Genomic DNA, 22,022 nt, shown 5'->3' with positions numbered 1-22,022 from the left:
CCGCTGCGGTGGCCACACATGTACGGGGATGGAAAGCAAAAGTACTCGTGCGGTATTAAGCTCTATCACTAGAGTAAACTTGAACCTGGTAAACTAGCTGCCCTGAAGCTTTGCTTAGAGTATTAAGCCTAGGGAGCAGATTAAAAGATCCGAGGCAACCAAAATTAATCTGTAGCTCTCAACTGTGGCATTCCTGAAAGCACATAGTTGCTGCTGTAAAACATTAACTACTCTATTAGTATTATTATTATTATTATTATTATTATTACTATTATTAAAGGAGAAGAAAGGGGGTTAATCGAGAGGCCCGATTTCAGTGTCAGTGTTTGTTGGATTCTTATGATATTATTATATTAGTTACTACAGTATTGCCTGCCAGGTGAGATAGAGCAACATCATTGCTATATATATATATATATATATATATATATATATATATATATATATATATATATATATATATATATATATATATATATATATATATATGTGAGCTGTATTTGCTTTGCTTTACCTTGTGCAAGATTGTCACTCCATGCGCAGTCTGCATAAAAGGCTCGAGCTCTTTTGCTTGTGGCATTTGTGACCCAAGATGCCAATTCATTATACGAAAGGCTGGTGAAAAACTGTGGCTGTTTTGTCTAACATTGGAGACAGTTGACCTCGGTTCCTTTTTTTTTCTTTTTGGGTAGGAAAACATATTGTCATTGTGTGATGTCAAGAGTTTATAGACACTAAAACACTAAACTGTTAGTTAAGTAGCAGCATTCTATACTAAATATAGTTATATGGAAGCAGTAAGTACTTTAGCTACATTTTAGCCACCTGATTCTTCATTTGGCTACTTCCGAGCACTTCTTGCGAGGAATTTTCTCAGTTCTTTTCTTGTGTTCTTTTTTATGACGCTATCCCAGAGTACAAAGTGTTCACACTTGTGACGCAGGCAGCCGTGACAAAGGCACCTGATGGCGGCTGGCGTGAGTGAGCCGACGTGAGCCCGATGTCCCCGAAGTCCGTCCTCCGTGGCGCACCAAGTGGCGTCGGCAGACCCTTGAGCTAGGGCGTTGGCAGCACTCCTTCCCGGATCACGACTGCCTTACAGCAGTCTAGAGCAAGCCATGCTGAGGGAGCCAAGGCCGTATATGGAAAGCAAGCTGTGATGTTTGCTTGCGTTAGCGCACAGAGTAAGCAACACCTAGGAGGAGGAAATTTGTTTCCCGGCATGCTGGCACGAATGGATATTGTCGTGAAACCCTAGGACGATGGTTAGAAGTCATCCGGAGCCATTCCCTACGTCTCTCCTCTTAGCCCCAGTATTTGCTTTGCGACATCAAGCCCCACGAGTCAGTCGAACAATCAGTTAGCCAATCTGTCGTCCAGGACTGAAACTGTAGTATGCTGCCACCTGGTGGTGACACAGGCAACTGTCCCGGGCAGTTGTTGTGGTTGCCATAGAAACCTAGCATATTGGTGCAACTTCGCATTCTGCACCGTGAGACGGTACTTGTAAACGTTACACCCCTTTAGGCTTTTCCATCCCATAGTGTTTCTTTTTCTTTTTTTTCGTTAGTTTTTTCTGCCCACACTAACGCTGCCAGGGAATTTCTCCTCCTAGGTGTTACTTGTTCTGGTGTCTCCCGATTCCCCTGCAGCTGTTTCTAAAGGTCTATTCCCGCACACAGCTGCAGATGCAGATGTTACTGGAATGTGCATGCGAAATCTGGCCGTTCCACTCGCCCAAGCTCGAACCATTGCCTCACTTGGTCGGCAGATGAAAGCAGTGAATCAGACACGCAGCCAAAAGCTGGGGATGCAGTTGGATCTGCTTTCTGATTGCGCGAAACGTCTGACGTGAATTGGTCGTTGTATTATTCCAGCCGTCTAGTGCAGAAGTGCCCTAGACGTGCACTAGCAACCATTTCTCTCATTTGCGGCTGCAGCAGTTTGGTGGGAATAGACCCTAAACATGGCCACTTGAGGAGCTTTTGCGCTAAGCTTCATCCTCCCATGACATCTGGGTGCTGCCGCTGCCCTCTAGTGACTGAGGTGGGATGCGTCACTTCTAGACTCTAGAAATATGGCTGTACTAGGCACGGCAGTGTCCCTTGGCCTGTAAGAACCCTGTCAACGTAACAAATCACCAGACATAGATGATAAGGGGAAGAAGCGTTTGGCAGCTCACATTTTGATGAGCTATTTTCCTTTTCTTTTTGTCTTCAAAGGGCTAGTGACTAGCTTTTCATACGGCAGTCCCAGAGGACTTTGAATGAGGAGGATCGCATCGTGTCGCACAGAAAGGCTGCCTGCCATTGACAGCTCAAGCGAAACTCCCAAAAGCGGTATGTCGTGACACTCGTTGGAAACTTCGACTGGGAAATGACTCCACCAGCCTGTGTGTCGGCAGAATGCTGCACGCATTTCTATTCCGGCAGTGTACCCGGATTCCTGTTCCTCAAGCTCTCGTTAGTGTCGCCCACGTGCACGACTCGGCGTTACGTGGCGGTTGGGCCCGAATTTTGCATCTCGCGAATTTTGACTTCCAACCGCGACAGCAATCATCCTCTAGCTAGCAGCATTGTTGTGGGTGTCATTGTCGCACCATGTTCGCTCGTCGCCGTCGCCGAAGGGTAGCTGCTCTTTCGTTTTCCCAGGCTTTGCCCCGGTTTCGATTCGCTTGCCAGTCTCGTGAATCGCAATTCTGAGGCATGTATTCAGGCAGGGCCGCCCAGGTTCCAGAAAGTGTGAGAATGCATAGTTTGAGGTGAAATCAGTTGCTTCACCTTTTCCAGGCCATTACCTGTGTACGTGTTCTCCTCGCCATAACCGCCAGGGCTTGTGTTTGTCTGTGTGCTTGTCTACAGTTGACTGTTGCCATGGCATCTTGTCGCGCCGCTGTTAACGAAAGTCCAGATTCTGCAAGGTCACTGCTGACAGCGCAAGATGAAGCTTTGAAATGCTCATAAGTAGTCAGAAGACCATGTAAGTCAGTGTACAACTAGGCCATCAGCAGTCAACCCTATTCTTAGGGTGCGGCAACGAGTCTCATGCATTTTCGTCGGGGCATGGAAGTTCTCGATCTATGTATAAAAAAAAATCCATGCCACTGAATGTCAAAGAGACTGGCTCAAGTTTCACACGTCACACTGATATCGAGCGCAGGTCATTTGGGATGTGTGCTGAAGAGTACCTGCAAGTTTTCGTTGCGGCGCCGTTTAAAGTTATGGCAGTTTGTTCTTGTCCACATGTGCGTTGACTTGAACACTGTGACCATGCAATCCTCTCCTTCGGATTGTCAGAGCAGGCATGCCTGTCTCTGCTGCTTATAGTATCACATACATTACCCATTCGCAGACAAAGTCGGACTAGTAAAAAATATGCTGGCATGTTCGCAGCCCGAAAGCACAAGATAGCAATAGGCACAGTTTGGGTGCAGGCTGGCTCCTTAAAATGTTGGTATCTTTCAAAGAACGCATATGAAAGTGGGGGCCAGCTTGGGACACTGTTGTATTGGTTTGGTATTCTTGGTCGTCAGTCGCTCTTTTTTCCTGGCCCATTGTGAACAGGAGACACGTGAAAGCTTGGACCATCGGTTTGACTCCTCTTCATTTAATTGCCAATTGCAGTTCTTCACATCTCTACCGCACGTATGAATTAATGCATGCCTCATGAATGGTCTAAAGAAGCCCGGTAGCGTGTTTTTTTTTTTTCTGTGTATAAATTCCCGAGGGAAACATGCTCGAGGTCTGTCCTCTGACTGTTGTTCGATATGATGCTGTAAGAAAACAAAGAACACATCTTGTTAGCCCAAAAGAACCTAGCGTTTGCTTAGAAGAAAGGGCCCCGTCACTTGTTATCGAAGCAGTCACTCAATGTTTGGCTTTTAAAGGTGCCATAGCGCAAGCTTCCCGAGAGTCCGTCGCTGGGCGACACACTTTTGCGTCCACGAAAGCTCACATTGCAACCGCGCCACGTTGCCGTGCGGCCCAGCTCTGTCCACACGCAGTTGCGTATCCAACCCAGATTGTCCGCGGGAATGTTGTCTTGCGAGTGAAGCGTGCCATACTTTTCAAGCTATGGCAGCCACGAAGGTGCTGTTTCTTTGGCTGAATGAGTGTTGTTTACGTGCACGTCGATGTATGAAAAGAGGACGTCAGAAAAGACAAACTATAAAACAGAGCTGCCCTTTTGAGCGTGAGGTCATCAGCTGCACGCTCAAAAATTCCGGGTGGTGAAAATTAATCCAGACTGCCCCCCCACTATATAACACCTTTCATAGCCAGTGTGTTGAGAAGTTTACGTCCCATAATTCAATATTTAATTTGGAGCCAGTTGAATATTGTAGTAAAGCTTTAAATACTGGCCTACATTACCGTTGCAGCCTAAAAAGCTGAAACACAGCTCCGCGTTAAGGAAACTTGGAAGAACTTGTTTTGTGGCCATGGAGAGTATATTCGTGCAATGTAAGGAATGAAATGTTTTCCAAGTAAAAATACAGTATAGTGATGAGCTTTCTTAACTATCCGCAATTGAAATCTCACTCCAGGGTATCAAAAATTCTGCCACAGGGTTTGTTGCACTAAAATCTGATATATCTGAGGTACCAAACTCGGCATATCAGAAACTCATGTTACACTTTACAGGGTTAGAGATCCACTTGAAGGTGTCACAAGATAGTTAACAAAATAGGCCCATCTGTTTCGTGATTGGTGACAGTCTAAATTACACATGTGTGCCCTCGCTTAAATGGAAGTGTTGGCTACACTGCTTAGCTCCTCATTGTAGTTGCTATCCAAAGGATGAAGCCAAGTCACAGAAGACTGCGAATCGACGTATTTCCTCGCACAACCCCCATTTCTCTGGTAAAACCGGGGAGCGGTGCATTGTTCAAGTCATGAAGCGGTTATATGTGTAGGTGTAATCGATAGTGAATCAGCAGTCACAGCAATGCTCAAAGAGCGGTTATAGAAATAATCCGCCATTTTTCTTTTTTTACATTAAATGTGGCGAAAGCGCCGACTCACACTGTGCTCTTTTTCCAAGAAAGCATTCCGAAATAAATTGCCCTTGATTCCGTTCTGCATTTCAGCATTCTGGGTGTAGTAGAAATGTGCTATTGAGTGCTGCTGTATTTCTAAATGTGTCTAAACTTGGCAAGCATTTGTTAGGGTCATAAAAAGAAAACTTTTTTTTTTTTTCCATTTTAGAGGCCTGTGGAGATGAACGCGTGGATCATAGGCGATTTGTGTCTGTTTACATTCAAGAGAGAGTGTGAGATTAATTTCCAGGGATTACCGCTAGCTTACGGTGAATCCCACTGATTTGTCTGGAGAAAATCTTTTTTCATCCACCTGTGGCAAAGAGTTTGTTTCCGGCAATTTGATTTAGAGTATCTTCGAATTTTCTGCTAGCTGTTTTGAATCGTGTTCTATGACTCGAGGAACAGGTTCGACTGAAAGTTCTAGAGTCCGTAGCATTGTGAACAAGGAACCTGTATGCGTTCCGATATGTAGAATAATAAGACTATTTCTTCAGTCACCTTTTCACTTTTTTTCACTTTTTCACTTTTTGCATAGCATCACTTCTGTTGGATGCGTGCGAAAACTTCCACCGTGATCGAGCGCACACTGTCACATTTTTCCTTTGTCAAATTTGCATTTTCAATATCCAGGTGCAATTCATCTGCTCACTTAAGACACCAGGTAGTAGAATTCACTGTTAGATTCCTTTTATTTGCTGTAGATTTTTCATGCTGTGGGTTTTCCCCACGTGTAAATTAATGCCCTCTTATACGTTTCAGCATTTGCCAGTTTAGAATTGAGCTTCTCTCGTTCGTTAAGCCTAACTTTTGAAATAAAATTATGTGAGCCAGTCATGTCCATAGCTACCAGGTAACTCCAGAGGTTCAGTGCGTATGTGATGCCTTGTTTGGATGGAACAGGCATCAGGCATCACCCACTTCAGCTGGACTAAACTGATGCCCCGAATTAAGGTCACATTTTTCTCATTTCTTTAGATCTCACACGAGAGTGTGGAGCCATGCAAGCATTTGCGTTGTGCATGTGTAGGTTGTAATGTTTTATTGCACTGTTACTGTTTTATCATTTGTCATCATTCCTGCTTTTACTGCAACAAGCCTCTTTGAATTGCCCACACCTAAAAGGCAAACTACTGTCTACCTCGAAATAACAAAATTACATCCGGCACAAAAATAGCTTCGTTGCATCCAGTATTCGCTATTTACACACTGATATTGCCAAGAAAGCATTTTGTTTACTGTGTTGAACTTGATTTGTTATATCCGTTAGTTCTTTATATACACTAGTTCATTATATCCGGGTTTGTTATATAGAGTTTCAGCTCTACTGCTGTCGCAACATTTTTCATCATTGCATTTACTAGGACATTTGCAGACTGAGAAGTTTCACTAGTTGGTCTCAGCGATCACTCATTCTGCTTGCTGAACGATCACGATGTGTCATTGGACAGTGTCGTGCTTTTTCCACTACAAACAGACTTTGACAAAAGCTGGCAATTCTGAGCCCGAAATTCGCACTTTCGCACGTTGCCAAAAGCGTCTCGTTAAAAAAAACAAAAAAGACTTTTTCTTTTTATTGTGGAGGTACGGCAGCTCGGGCTAGACATCTGTCCAGTGGCACGATTAATGAGTGTCTCTCCGCACGGCTAACCTCGTTGAGCGCAGTTTCTCAGTGTTGCGGCAGGTTGTTGTGTGGCCGTCCGCACGTCACAGCTTGCGTCCAGCATTTGATCACAATTGTTGCTGCTCCGTCGTGAGCCAGCAACACGTGTGAATTCCAGTGCAATGAACCGATGCCGGCCATAGTGCTAAGTGAACAAAACAATAAAACATGCTTTGCCAAAATATACCTGGTGTATGCGTGTGTCTTGTTTGTGTGTTGACAGGGCGTCCCCCCACTTTTGGTGAGACGCTCACACTTCACCGACCTGAGCTCAAACTACAGTAAACCGTCGTTATAAGATAATCGCTTTATCCAAACTACTGATTTCTACAAATCTTTTTGTTGTCCTGCGTTACTGACTGTTCCGTAGCTCATCCGCTTCTATAGTGAAGTCGATTTCCCGTCCCAGTGACATTGTTACAACGTAGGTGTCCACAGGTGTTACAGGGACACTAAAAAGAAAAATAAGTTGATCTGTATTGGCAAATTAGTAATTACCCTTCTAAATTACCCTAAAGGCCACTCTAACTGCGAGAGCATGTTTGGTAAGTCAGCAAAGGCACGAGAAAAGCAGGATGGTCACACTGCTTAGAAGTTCCTGCAACAACTTGCTCAGATGTCACGAATTTGGACGAGGCCTGCTACGACCTAGTTGATTTTTTTTATCGATAAAGATAGACTACTTTGCATCACAAGGAGCCACAAGGAAGTAGTTTCAAGAACTTTACTGTACCGCCAAAACAGCCTAAATATATAAGAATACATATATTTAAAAGTCCATGATGTCGCATTAGCTGTGGTTTTGGCATAAAATTCAAAGATTTGAAGTTTTCCTTTCATTTTCTCTTCCAGTAATCAATCTCTCGCAACAAAATAAACAAACACTGAGTTTTTGACCATTACATTTATCAATCTAAACGGTTTCAGTGTTTCTGTTTAGTATTCCTTTGAAGCATAGCGGCTGTAATCATCAAGTTACTATTTTCTTACGTTCTCTTGCACAGTCTCATTCTGATTCACCGAACTGCGCACCGACACATCAATTATCGTGGCTCAGAAGAAACTGTCTCGCCTACTTATCACTTTCGCAGACGCCTCACTGTTAGCTTGGTCGCTTGCATCTGTGCTTCTGTAGTGGACGATCAAGTGAAGCAAGGCTTGCCTAGTTTCACAGCGAGCCCAACAGCTTTTTTTGGTTCATAAGTATATCTTGGATACGTAACCTCTAAAACAGCTTGGGCCACGTCCATTTCGACCTATCACGGAAGGCTAATTGTGGATTTGGAGTAAAAACAGATTCGAATAGCTTTACATTATCCTGGCCCAGCGTACAGTGAGTGAGTCAGGGAGTTGTGGGCAACGAAGCCACAGAAATCTGCTGTCGCATTATTGTCGGCTGACGTTACTAGTTTCGCACAGTACTGTGGACAACCTTCATGTCATGTATGCACAAGAAAACGAGCTAAATATGCGAGTAGGTGGGAGAAGAAAAATTTCAAGACGGGCAAGCTGAAGTGGAGTGGATTCGTAGCTGGTATTTGGGTAGCGCGACAACACGAGAACAAAGAATGAGGAACGACAGGACTACTTTTAAGTGGCATTTCTCCTTTTCAAATGAAATTCTGTTAAGCTACCTCGTGCCACTCGATCCTTGGCCTATGCCCCTTAGTAAAATCAGGAACTTCCATCATCACCAAGTGAGTGGGGACATGCATTGTTAGAACAATTTCATCTTATTGATCACCAAACACTTTAATACTCCTAGGACTGGTGAAAGCAAAGTTAACAAGACCATAATAGATTCAGGAACACATGCTTTCTTTTGCGAGTTGTCGGAGCAGCACATGGCGGTCCATCATACCTTCTTTTTTGCCCTCATGTCATGGCACTACCAAAACGAAGTGAACTATACGCACAATGGCTATGTTGCTGTTACTGTATGCCTCTTTATGTTTGCCGCACTCTAGATTTAAAACAGCACTTTGGGCTGGTGTAATGTAACACTTCTTTTCACACAATTTTATTTTTTTATATCATTTACCACGCACAACCAGGCAGATCGTGGTCCACTGACGAAAAGCGAAAAGTAAACGAATTCGGAGTAAAATTATCACTACAGTATCCCGGCCCCAGTCTCACTCCCAACATGCCGATTCCTTTAACGTACGCTGGAGCTGACATTGCGAAGCCTTGCATTTTTGGCGAGCTGTGAAACCAAGCTGCCGAGCCCAATGGCAGTGCAAGACATCATGCCAGAGGCAGTAAGTCTGTTTGAGGAGGAAACTGCATCTTCTCTTTCCTGGTACAAATTAAGCATAATTCAGAAATTGGCATCGCTGTGTGTGTTGTTCCCAATGCAGAGCCCTTTGAGCGTAGGGTACGGCTCGGGAAGTGTTTGGTGCAGTAGCAGCAGTTTTGGAACTCGAATCATGGGTCGTGGGGATGTTTGGAGGCCAGAATGCACCTCGATTTAATGAAATTTTCACTCCTTACGAGAGTGACGCAGTTAAGACAATCTGCAATCGGTTTGTAAACAAAGTAAAGTTGTGTTTATGCTACTGACCTTTCCAGGAAATGCTGTACTCTGCACGGTAAGTGCATGTCATGTCATGCTGGAAGCTAAACAATTTGGCAGAGTTACGTTTTCTGGTTGGGCTAATGAATTAGGTATTTAACAGTTATAATAATAATAATAATAATAATAATAATAATGCAGGCAGTGGCAAGGACCTACGTTTGTGCCACTTTCAACACAGAATATTAACCAGTAACTGTTAATGGCATGCTATAAACAGGCACAATAACAAATAAGGAATGTAACAGCAAATATAGTCATTTGTCAGTAGAGGTTAGTGATTAAAATTAGGATCTAATTACAATAAGGACAATATAATACAATGAAATTACAGTAAAGATAGAAATGCCTGACAGTAGCAAAAACATTTTTGCAATAGAAGAGTGTGTCCAACCTAATAGTTTATTTATTAAAACGAGACGTTTCGAAACCAACTTGCTTCCTTACTCTGTGTTAATGATAGAGGGTAGCAAGGTGCAGCCTTTATAAAAGTCTACAATAATAGGGGTAGAGGAGTGAGAGCTTCGTTAGGGATTGTAGCGTGTTTTTGTTTTTGTAGTGTTCTTGACCGACATGGAAGACGAGAAGGCAGTGCGGGTGAAGGGAGGGGCACGTGGACTTGCGCACGGAGGTGTCGGCACTGGAAGCAGGAGGCTGTGGTTGATGCTTCCATCTAGATTTCTTGTTTCCCCAATGTACGCAGCTGGACAGTCGGCACATGTGATACTGTAAATGATGCCTTGAGCTGTCTCTCTTGGAATATGGTCCTTCGGTCATGGGGAGAGGCTATCAAAGTGTCTGTTGGTTTGTGGGCGACGTTTAGGCCTCTCTCTTTAATATAACCAGCTGGTCACTTCACTGGTGCCCTTAACGTAGAGGAAAGATACTCATTTCTAATGAAGGTGGGCAAGGGTTGTAGTTTCTGTAGTTTAGCTTTCTTCTTTTATTTGATGATTTTTTGAATGGGGAAGTCACTAGACTAGCCATTCCTTCCGAGTTCGCAAAGAACTGTTTTTCTTTCTGTCAGATTCGAATGTGCAACAACTTCCATTTCTCTTTAATAAAGTATTTACAACAGACATCTTGTGGCTTGCTGGATGGTTTGAATTGTAGATAGCAGCCTGTATGGGTTGGTTTATGGCAGACACATTCTAGAGAGCCGCTAGTTTGGTTTACTTGTATATCGAGGAATGGGAGGGACCCTTCTCTTTCTCACCCATATGTGAATTGAACATCAGGCTCTATGAAGTTTGGGTAGTTGAGAAGGTTCTTGAGGTGATTATCATTCTTAGGGTACTTCACGCACTACCTGGTGGCTGATTATCGATCTATCTGTTTATTTATTTAGTTAGTTATTTAACATCCCAATTGCAGACATACATTCAAACTGGAGAGGGTTACAACATGAGTACATGCAACAAAAAGTAAGCGTAGAAAAATCCACATCACAAAAAAGTAGTAACGATACATTGACAAAACATACCAACATGCGGGTGCCGCAACCAATTGGAATTTCCAGGTAATGCATTTCAGTCACTAATTGTTCTCAGGAAAAGTGAACATTTAAAATACTTTGTTCCTGCAAATATGGGTTTAATACAGTTGCTGTGTTTGTGGCGGGAAATTGTAGATGTGTCTTTGGTCATATAGTTGTACTGTTGTACTCTATGCTTTGGGAAGAAAAGTCCGCAAGAAAAATTTTGTCTGGCAGTTTCTCTTCTGTCTGTTAGTGTTTGCTGTTTGCAGCATGCCAGTTGGAGAATCACGTCATTTATAGCGTTTATAAACAAAGCAAGCAGCTAATCTTTGAATTTATTTTTCTACTCATTCAATACCCACGGCTGTCTGCGGGCCCCCAACGACACTAGAATATTCAAGTAAAGGTCTAATGTATGTTTTATAAGCAATTAATCGTAATGAACATGTGGAGTCTCCTAAATTAAATTTTAGAAATCCTAGCTTTTAACGGGCTGCGGAGGTTATGTTGTCAATGTGAGGCATCCAGGACATCACACCATTCTGCCAATCTATTCAAAGTGGCTTCCAGAAAAATCCGATTGGAGACGGACCAAATGGTACTAAAAATAATACAATCATCTGCAAACAATTTGACATACACAGGTACTTCCACAATTCTAGCTATATCAGTAATGTAAATATTGAATAGCACTGGACCTAGCCCCGATCCTCGAGATATACCTCAAGTAACCCCTAAAGACCGGGAGTGTGATTTACCTCCACGTACTGCCTGTGGCCAGGCAGATATGAAATTACCCATCTAATGATATGTAGAGGTATTCCGAGACTTTTCATTTTGGTTATTAGCTTCGAACGCAAGACTGTCGAATGCCTGGAATAATCTAGGAAAATAGCGTCAATCTGACCGCCCCTGTCAGGTACTGAAGCAAAGTCATGGACTGCGACTATTAACTGTGTTGTAGAGTATCCCAGCGCAAAACCATGCTGGGTAGCAGTAAGTATCTTGTTTCGTTAAGGTCGTTAAGATAGCCGTCTATGATGTGTTCCAACATGTATTGTAACACATTGTAACACACATTCCAACACAAATTAGCGCAAAAAAGACAACTCACACACTGATAATTTTCCCCGTGAAGAATCTAAGACCAATTAGGCCAAACAATTAATTCCTCTTTGAAGCCAGCTTGGGTAACCGTACATATGTGCCGCACTTCAATGACAAAAAAAGATACTTTAATATTCCTCCAGTGCTCGGCAGAGTCGAACCATGGCCTCCGAGATTCATCGCGGTGCGTGCGTTTCGAAAACGTGCGCGGGGGTAAATCTCGGAGGCCATGGTCGAACCCGCAAACTGTGCGGCATCGCAGCTAGATGGCGCAGCAGGTGCAGTGGGAAGCGCGAGAGCACCCTGGCTGCATACACGTGTCAGCACTAGTAGTACGGTGTACCACCGCATTGCCTCACTGCTAATTGCATTACGTCGACATTCATCGCGAGATGGGTCATACCGAAATTTTGATTTGTAATGTCTTTACAATGCGGATGCAGTTGTCCATATACCTGAGAAAAACTTTTGGCTTAATGTCACATGTACCGAAAGTTCTTCCCTCAATGATTCTGCACAGGGTAAGTTGGCCATCATCACAGAAATTGATGCCCCCCCGTGGGTGGTCCTTTTCTCTGCCTGGACTGTTCGCCTCTTAAAGAAAAGCAGGTACCTCGAGAAGCAGAATTCCAGGAGGGGATAGATCTACACTAAGGGGGGTTGTTTCGTTGAGCACATCGTCACATTCCGGGGCGTCTCGAGCAGCAGTCGCGGCCAACTTTATGGCCACTTTAGTACACAGGGAGACTACACCAAAAGAGACTAGGCATTCATTGTCTTCAAGACGCGCCTCTGGTGCCAGCATGATGAAGTCCTCGGAGATGCTCACGTGGGTCATTGTCTATCCGGTGAGTGGTAGTAGTATTATTGTGTGTTCTGTGATCACATTGGAACGCATAAGTCCACAATCAGGCGTAGGGGAAATTCCGAGTTTATGGATTTTCGGTAGGCAGTAGAACGCTAGTGCCGGTCCGTTTCTGCATATCAGCTGTAGATAGATGTTTGAAAGATTTGGGTGGCTGTGGGATATTCCAGCCAGTGTCTTGCTCAACACTGACTATGGTCTTGTGGTGGGGTCCTTCATGTTTTTGCATTCTTGGCTGTTCAGTAAAATCGACACCTTCTCGTCATAGTCCCACGTGTTGAAAACAACGGTGGTGTTGCCTTTGTCCACCGGTAGAATTACCATACCTCTGCCCTTCTGCAAGTTTTTGGTTGCTTTCATATCGTCGAAAGACCGGTCTCCTTCACTTTTACAGTTGTGAGTGGAGCTGATGATGAAGCTGATTTATAAAGGAATGACTCGGTGCCAGCGGTAGTTTCCAGCACAGCAACAGTTTAATCAAGTCGGTTGCCCAGCAACTGACCAATATAAACAACACTGCGCATTCCAAATAAAGTTGTGGTTATTGCATATTTTACAAATGGCCTGCAGGCACCTCAGCAGAAGGCAAATATAGAACATCACAACATTTACACATTTTGTACAAATGTAACAATTGAGGCACTGTTTATGATAACAAGTCACGACCCAACGGGAGGCTGGTAGGTACAGGTCTCCAAGACGTTGATAATCTTGAAGCAGCACCGACCAACACGACGGTAAATGCCAGGTCGCGAAGCGCACCTACGAAATTAGCAACAGCAGGCACATTCGCAGGAAGTATACCCTCGTCTGAGCATTGTGTGCTAGGCTATTCTGTTGAGCTCTGCATACCCCCTGCAGCTTTATCCACTTCCAATGCGAACGAAAACGCGCACGTGCACACAATGGTTATGTGGAGGTCGTCGTGAAAGCAACCATGGCCACACTTATTATGCACTGCAAATGCAAAGGTGTATGAAGCAGAAAAAAAACTGCAGCTAGCCCAGGAGATGATCAAGTATCCGCTCACGATAGCCGCTCGCATGGCTGTACTCTCCTTCGTCGGCAGCACGGTTGATGACAATGCAACTAGTTAGACTGAGCAGGTGCGAATGATCAATGAGCTGATAAACAGCAAGGGCTACATTGGGTTCAATGCAATAGCTTAGCAGACGACGCTCAGTCACTAAGATGCTCTGCACACGTGCCTACCCTCACTACTTTTGCAGGTGCGCTCCATGACGCGGCACTGACCGACAAGCTAGTCAACACTCCCGTGGGGGTACTGAAATGTTGGAGAGCTATACAGACTCTTGAAGTGGTGTCTTTTTCCTGGACGCAATCAATGTTAACCACACCACGGCAGGTAGGTATGCTATTCAGCTGGCCACCGACTGATCAAATCTCAAGTCCATCACTACATGGTCAACGTGGGGTGCGTACGACTTGACACGCTCAACGTGCGCGCACGTAACATTCCAGTTGCGACTTGAATGGCACTGCCTCATGAGATCCGCCATGGTGGCGCACACTTGATGGACACGCTCTTCCAACTGCTCGGATCCTTTTGCACCAGGCTTCGACTCCACATTTTCATGGACATGCATCCAGCAGCTCTTGCGCTCTGGGTTGAGTGCCCTGCAGGCCGTCTGCCAGCCCAAGGCAGACGACGGGATGAGGCCTAAGTTGACTCGATCCGCCACACCTTCGGGGCAGACCTGCGGCAGAAGAAAGGGGCCCTACACATGTCTACAGCTGCTTGTCACTAGCAGAATCTTGATATATAATGAACTATCAGATATATAATGGATAAATCTAAAATGTTACAACAAATATAAGGTATAATGAGGTTATTTTTGCATCGTTCACGACTTTGTTACAACAAGGTTACTGTCAGTACGGACGTACAGTCAAAGCTCATTATAACGAGGCCACATCCGGCATAAAAATATCTTCGTTATATCCGATATTCGTTATAAGCATAGGTTCTTTAGAGGTTAATATCAGCGGGAAATGTTTCAGATTTACTTTGCTATATCTGGTAATTCATTATATCTTTGTTCTCTTACTACAGAGCTTTGACTCTATCAGTACTCATCAGTACTGTCAGCTTGCCAATACAGTACAACTTGTACCACTGAACCATCGCTTGTGTTCTAATAGCTCGCCTCTGCATTGTTCATAACTTGTGACATCAAAGAGCTTAGGTAATAAACGCTGCTTGCATGCCTGACATACAGTTAGTACTATATACCAGCGCGCAGTCACTGTTATAGACAGATTTCCATAAAGCGAAAATGCGTGATAAGACGGTGTTTCTCATCATAAGACAGACAAAAGCTGACATCGCCGTCAACTGTTCATTCACTTGCACTTGTCAAATACGTGACAGAATAAATAGTTAGTAAACTGTAGTAAAAAAATGTGGTCTCCGACCCACGCTGTCAAGGTGTTTGGCGGCGAAGCTGTAAACAACTATAGAACTATTGCGCATTGCAACATATGCTGAAATTATTCACGCGGCGACATTCACATGCACTTTACCTAATTATTAGCCTAAGACATTTCGACGGCCTGCAACTTGGCTTGTGCCACTACTTCGTGCACCTACAAAGCATGGACGAGAAATTCGCTGCATCTCGTATGCACGCTGCTGCTCTTCAGGAGTCCGCACTATACGTGGCCTTCCCGTAGCACTGTCACAACACAAATCAGTTGCTAGGCAGGTTCTTCTTTTACGTACGAAAATGTAGTTATGTCAGTCCCTGCTTCGTATGCTACAGTCACGCTGCCGTCACCGCGGCAGATTACGCAACAGTAATCTTTACCAGGAAACGTATGGGGGGAGCGCTACGTGCTTCACATTGCATGTAGGCGCAGGAGCGCCTTATCACCAATTATGTGGTTTGGGTGCTTGTTTTGAGCTTGTTGTTTATTGAAACATATGCAGTTTTGCATGTTGTATGTGTGATTCCAAATAGTGTATGCACTGTTCGCTTCACTTTCCTGAGCGCTTGTAGCCTTTGCCTTATGGGGGTATGAGCCATTGCATTTGGGGGGTGTAAGCCATAGATGATGATAGTTTTCTGTCAACGTTATGCCGCAAAGAAATCGTGGGATCCTTGCCATAAACAGTTTTGCTGTAAAAGCATATCACAATGACGTTCCTTCGGAAAACTGCACCCAATATGACTGTCCTTTACATACATTACCTTTGTTCTCCCTGAGGCATGGATAATGTGACAACACGGTTGGCAGTGAGGCACCTCACCATAAGATGAGCTTTTGACAGTCTCTCTGTATTTTGTACACGAACTGAGTCAAGGTTTTATCAAAGATCAGATAACATCCACAATGAGCACAAGGTAAGATTGACAGAATTCCAGTTGAATTAAGATATTATGTACCTGTGTTCTCTTACTCTTGCTATTGCAGATGGTCTACCTTATTCCCAAATGTAAAATGCACCTGCAAACAAGGTTACTTGGCAAACTGATAACCATGCCACGCACGACCAGTAGTGTGCAGGCTACAATGACTGAATGCCTTATAATGTCCCAACTGATTTAGAAGGCTTCTGTTTATGAGGCTTCTACCAGTGGCAACAAGGAAATTTTGGGTCAAGCATGGCAAAACCAATGGCCCCGATCTGCCTGCAACCAGCAATGCGCTGTAGCATCGCAGATGACTCTACAAAGCATCATATTCGCATGAAGTGTGGACAACTAAGAGAGGAAGTCAAGATTGCTCAACATTATGGCTGCCCATACAAATTGACATGCAGCAACTAGCTTCGTGGTACTGCCGCCAGTAATGATAAGTAATGAGCTGAACCTTCCGCATGTTAAAACTTTCAGAAATAATTTTGTGAACTGTTGTTTTGCACATGTTAAGGTGTTTTGCAATTAATCTGATACTCAAATGTCAGTCGGAGTGGAGAAGATTTTTTACTTTGGTCACATTTTCATCCAAACCACTCCTTGAAGGGTCCCCAGATCACTCCATGTCTTCAACGGTCTCCCGTCCATTCTCGAACTCACTGACCCACCGGAACACCGGGGCCCTCGATAGGGCATCGCCTTTGTAAGCCTCCTTAACGAAGGCAAACATCTCGGAAGCGGTTTTGCCCAGGTGAGAGCAAAATTTAATTGCGTACCGCTGTTGCCATGACAAGAACTCGGAACACAGATTTTGTGCCACTTCAGATCCTCACTGCATCAGAGCTCAGACGCAGCTGCAAACGTAGCTTACGTCGCATTATGTAGCTTAGAAACCCCATCACAAACCCCACCTTTGGGGAGCATGCTTCTGGCAACTGCAACGCCAGGCAACAAGTAGTCTTATTACTTTACAGACAAACCCTATATACTGAGGTTTGTCCGAGTAGACTCTATTCCAGCTCAGCTGTTTAAGCTATATGTGTAATCTACTGGTGCTTGGTGTGCATCAGCACACATTCCAACCTCCGGGGTGCAATTGCACGGTGGTCAGCTCCTAGCTATACACAGTTGGTGCCAGCTCACCTCTCTGCAGTCACCAGCATGGACAGTGCATCGGTCTTGCACTCCATTCAGTTGCAGGTTCCTTCGCAATGCATCTAGGGCGTCGGGGTTCCACTCGCAGGCATGCACATGGGCTGCTCCGGCATGCAGAAGGTACGGCAAGGTGAAGTAGCCGATGCCTGTGTTGGCCAGCAAGAAAAACAACTAAATCGATGCCTGGGACATAAACATTGTCAGAAAGAAAGAAAATTATCCTCAGCAGCACAAGAGCCAAAAGCCAATGTAAGTTTAACATTGGCCCTGGCTCCATGATATGACCATGGGCCGTGATACCATATCTGCACAACAAGGGGCTGCACTCATGACTTCGAGCACGCAGCAGTGTTGTTCCACCAATACCCTTGTCATCATCATCCTCTGTCTCTCTTTCATTTCCCCCCCTTCCCCAGCACAGAAGTAGCAGGTCTGGGGACACAAGCTCAGGCCGACCTCTCGGCCTTTACATAAACACAATACTCTTTCTCATCATTGCTCCATATTGGTGTCAAGATGGGCCGCACTGGCGCAACAATGAGCCCACGTCCCACTTTTTGAGCTACTTGGGACAAGATCTGAGATCTTAACACCGGTACACACAGTGAGCTATGAGGGATGCCGTAGTGAATGGCTTCGAATTAGTGATCTGACCTACTGACATCCTTCGTGTGCAGCTCAGCAATGCGAGCTTTTTTGAATTCTGCCTCTATTGGGACATGGTGACCAACACCAGGGATCAAACTTGTGACCAAAGCTCAGCAGCACACCAACCGAGCCACCGTGGCAGGCATTAGAGAGAGACTATGGATAGAATAGAGACTATGGATAGAAGTCTGGTGAAAGGCAACATATTGGAAACTATCGGCCAATTTCACTCACGTGTGTGTGCTGCAAGCTACTTGAACACATAGTTTCAAAGTCAATCTACACCTACCTTGAAGACAAGAAAGCTTTTTTTCCCAACCAGCACGGGTTTAGACAGCACCTTTCGACTGTCACACAGTTGATAGAAACGATCAACGATTTTTCAGCTTCCTTGAACAATAGAAAGCAGGTCGACGCTATATTTTTAGATTACTCGAAGGCTTTCGATCTGGTTGTACATAATGAATTAATTAAAAAACTGATGGAAATGAATATAAATTATGATGTTGTTATGTGGATCCGCTCATATCTTACAGATCGGACACAATACGTTCAAATAAATGGTAACAAATTAACCAATTAAAAATAACCTCAGGCGTTCCACAGGAATCCGTTTTAGGACCACTTCTTTTTCTAGTTTACATAAATGACATTGCTCATAACATAAGTAACGACATAACCATCCGGTTATTTGCAGACGATTGTTTATTATATCGTGAAATCAATAACCAAAGCGATCAGGCGTCACTTAGTCAAGCCCTTAAAGCTGTAGAAGTCTGGGCCGCAAAAAATAAAATGAAAATTAACGAATCTAAATCAGTCATGCTCAGAGTTACAAACAAAACAAAGCATGTTATTGAGTGTAATTATGAGATGAACTCAACAATTCTTACCGAAGCTGAAACGATAAAATACCTAGGTTTAACAATTTCGACAGACTTAAGTTGGAAATCACACATAGACAGAATTTGTGGAGCTGCAGAAAGAAAGTTATGGTTCCTTCGCCGAAAATTAAAACTAGCAACGACACCCGTCAAACTACTTGCATATTTAACTTACATTAGACCAACGTTAGAGTATGCCAGTGTCATTTGGGATCCGTTTCAATCCGGAATTATAAACCGCATTGAGAAGATACAGAGAAAATCTGCAAGGTTCATTCTTTCCCGGTATTATCGTACTGACTCTGTTTCCGAAATGCTTCGGTTGCTTGATTTGCCTCCACTGGCTCAACGGCGGAAGTTAGCTAGACTTAAATTTCTTTTTTTGTTGTCGAAAGGCCACTTCAATATTGAAACCACGTCCTATCTTGCTCCCAGGCAGGCTAGAAACGTCAGATCAAGCAATCATTGCATGTTCTCAATTCCAAAAGCATATCTGGACATGTACGCACTCATTTTTTCCGCGAACGATTAAGGAATGGAACAGTTTGCCAGCGTCTGTTTTGCAGTCGAGTAGCATTGAAATCTTTGAGGAACACGTTAAAAACCTTTTATGAATTTTAATCTTAGTGGTGCTGTGCAAACATTGTCACACTATTCTAGAAATACATACAATAGTCTTTCTTTCATGCTGCTTCCAATATCACTGTCACAATGTTAGAAACATGTATTTCTTAGCCAAACTATTGTTTTTGTATTTCATTATTTGTTTCGCATTGTATTTCCAACATTCATTGCTTCATGTCCAATTTACGTTTGTAAAGTGTTTTCATTTTTTTTACGCTATGTGCAAACCAGCTGTACCCACCCTGTTACGGCCAAGACGGCCAACAGTATTTGGAAATAAAATAAAATAAAAAAAAAGAATATAGTGTCGCACAAACATTTGCTGCAGATAAACACGATGCCAGAGCAAGACAACCACAAAGGGGCTCATTTAAACAGCGTGCAAGTACCTGAACGTTTCCTGAATTGTGGTAAAGTTGACAGCAAATGTGATTTTACTTTATTATATTCACTGTGGCGGCACTAATTAGTCATCACACATTTGCCGAATGGCAAAGTTACATCGATTAAAAGTCTGTGTATTGCTATCGAACAGTACTTAACAGTTCCAGCAGACTTTGTTATGATGATCAGATAGGTAATTATATATAACTGTGAACATAAACAGTGTGTTTCTTTATTGATGTGCAATGGGGGGGGGGATGTTATAAATCACTGCATGCTGCATAACATGATGGCACCTTTAAACAAATGCTTCTACAGCATATCACAATGCAAAAATAATGTTATTTACAAGTTGCAGTTGAGTGAATGAATTCAGCCTTATTTGGGTTTTTCATCTTGATAAAAATTAAGAAGCTTCACTGAACAGTGGAGGCTTCTCAGACATTAAAACCACTTCTGGACAGCCACTTTTAATTACCATTTGAGAACTAGAGAACCAAACAATGGTAACATTATTGTAGCAAGTTTTCAGTGTGACAACATTACTGCAATGAGATGAAAGTGCAGCGCCTACCATCTGCTCAGATGCCAAGTGGTGCTCACGACAAGCCATGAACGAGGAAAGATAAAGATATGCACGTGGGCATAATCTCACTTATCAGTTCTGCAACCTATATGTGTCAGTTGCCTTTTGTTTCGAGCTCTACAATAGCAAACAAGAGTAACTGCAGTTTAAAAGGCTCAGCAACAGACCTGCAAAGAGGTCAACGACGACCTCGCTTCGGCAGTCCATGTTGGAGACCCGGAGCTTCTCTGTGACATTTCCCGCACTGAACATGCATTTGGTCACGTCAAAGGTGTACCTGCAATTGTGCAAAACAATAAATACGCATGTGTCTGTAAGCACGCGTACCGATAATACCGATATTCTACAGGTTTGGCACACCACGTTCCCCCAACCGACTATTGGCTGCATATACTCGGCATAAAGAGACTACTGTTACGATAACCCAGATTGGAAATTACACTTTCGGCATTGCAAACAGGACGTCACATAAGCGGCTGTCTACGCACACTATCCCTCCATGCAGCACGTATCAAACACACATTTGAAGGATGACAACACAATGCACCAAATCTGGCATGCACAAGCTTCGAAGCGAAGCGCAAGAACGTGCAGACCAGCGGCACGTACTTGATCTTGTTATCGACGTGCACGACCCAGCCGTCCAATCCGCGCACCAACTCCACCTGGGGTGTCCGGTGTCCGTCGTCTGCGATCCTGCCTGACAGTGCTAGCCTCTTGCAACGAAGGGCATCGCATACGACGTCCCACAGCCTTTCCCCTACAAGCCAAATGTGCCGCAATTACACGCAGAACGCCTCGGACAGCATCGTGTGCGGCACAGTGCAGCAGCGCTTCGGAGGTACACTGCGTCCTGTGTAATGCGAGCTCGCTTTGTCAAGTGCCTATATATAAAGCGGTGAGACACTACAAGTTACAAGTGCTCTCTGTTGGGACAACGAGCACTGAGCCACTGCAGTATGCATTGTAAGCCCTGTACTCGTATGAAAAGCTCGTATTGTAATACCACTCTCACACGTCCACTTTCAATCGCGATCGAGCCCAATCCGGATCGAAATATTCCACCGCGACTGGCTCCCTTCAGCAGCTCGCGCAATGGACCCGATCGCCGCCGACAAATTCGATCCCAATCGGGCTTCATGGCGATCGAATGTGTGCCGTGACGCCCGTATGAACACTTACGGACAGGGTCCCAACGGCGATCGTCAAAAGCGTCCCGTTTAAGGATCACCAAGTCCCCGTGTCTCTGCCATCGCTTCGGCACTTTCTCGAGCAGCTCCTGTACATCATCGTCGGAGTAGCTGGTCGCCTTCAAAACGTGCTCAACGCTGCGTCGCAGTCGCTCGGGCTCGCTTTCTGTTCGGCCCATCGTCGAAACGCATTTGCCGTATTCGACGCTGCAACACGAACGTGCCGAGCAAACCTTCACGGTTACGACGCCTTCGAGTCGTATTTGAGAGCACGGATTCAACCTAATTTTACCATCAGGCACATTTAGGAAGAAACCAAAACCGTGCTCTAAACTGTGGCATGCTGTTGCCTTGAACAAGTAAACAAACTCCACGCGTGGCGCCTCGCGATGGCGATGCGGCCGAGCCATACCGAGGAGTCGCGCGTTGTCAACATAAGCAATTGAAAC

The 22,022-nt window shown here is 44.3% G+C and overlaps 2 protein-coding genes across 4 annotated transcripts in view; one reads left to right on the top strand and one right to left on the bottom strand.

The window, feature by feature from the left end:
* The window catches only part of LOC142560766 (uncharacterized), a 69,292-nt gene extending 62,410 nt beyond the window's left edge, over positions 1–6,882 (top strand). For all 3 annotated transcript variants that reach the window (XM_075673094.1, XM_075673093.1, XM_075673095.1), the window contains exon 13: positions 944–6,882. In XM_075673094.1, the coding sequence (XP_075529209.1) occupies positions 944–953 (10 nt within the window). In that variant the 3' untranslated portion in view covers positions 954–6,882. The remainder of the gene's footprint in view (positions 1–943) is intronic.
* Positions 6,883–13,173: 6,291 nt separating this feature from the next.
* On the bottom strand, positions 13,174–21,963 carry LOC142560767 (tRNA wybutosine-synthesizing protein 2 homolog). The gene is made up of 5 exons (XM_075673096.1): positions 21,566–21,963; positions 20,993–21,143; positions 20,551–20,660; positions 17,246–17,403; positions 13,174–14,440 (listed from the first exon to the last, which is right to left on the bottom strand). Exons 1-5 carry the CDS (start codon positions 21,750–21,752, stop codon positions 14,102–14,104), a joined length of 945 nt encoding a protein of 314 aa, XP_075529211.1. The 5' UTR covers positions 21,753–21,963; the 3' UTR covers positions 13,174–14,101.
* Positions 21,964–22,022: the final 59 nt, after the last annotated feature.

The sequence above is a fragment of the Dermacentor variabilis genome, chromosome 10, assembly GCF_050947875.1.
Source record: "Dermacentor variabilis isolate Ectoservices chromosome 10, ASM5094787v1, whole genome shotgun sequence".
NCBI lineage: Eukaryota > Metazoa > Arthropoda > Arachnida > Ixodida > Ixodidae > Dermacentor > Dermacentor variabilis.
The sequence above is the reverse complement of the archived record's forward strand: the minus strand, read 5'-3'. Positions and strand labels throughout refer to the sequence as shown.

What these genes read in the sequence shown, in the direction of transcription:
- LOC142560767 (XM_075673096.1), bottom strand. Translation starts at nt 21,752, where the DNA reads ATGGGCCGAACAGAAAGCGAGCCCGAGCGACTGCGACGCAGCGTTGAG. An exon ending in CACGTCGATAACAAGATCAA is followed by an intron (nt 20,661 to 20,992) that starts GTACGTGCCGCT and finishes GCACAATTGCAG; the next exon opens with GTACACCTTTGACGTGACCA. An exon ending in CGTCGTTGACCTCTTTGCAG is followed by an intron (nt 17,404 to 20,550) that starts GTCTGTTGCTGA and finishes TGGCCAACACAG; the next exon opens with GCATCGGCTACTTCACCTTG.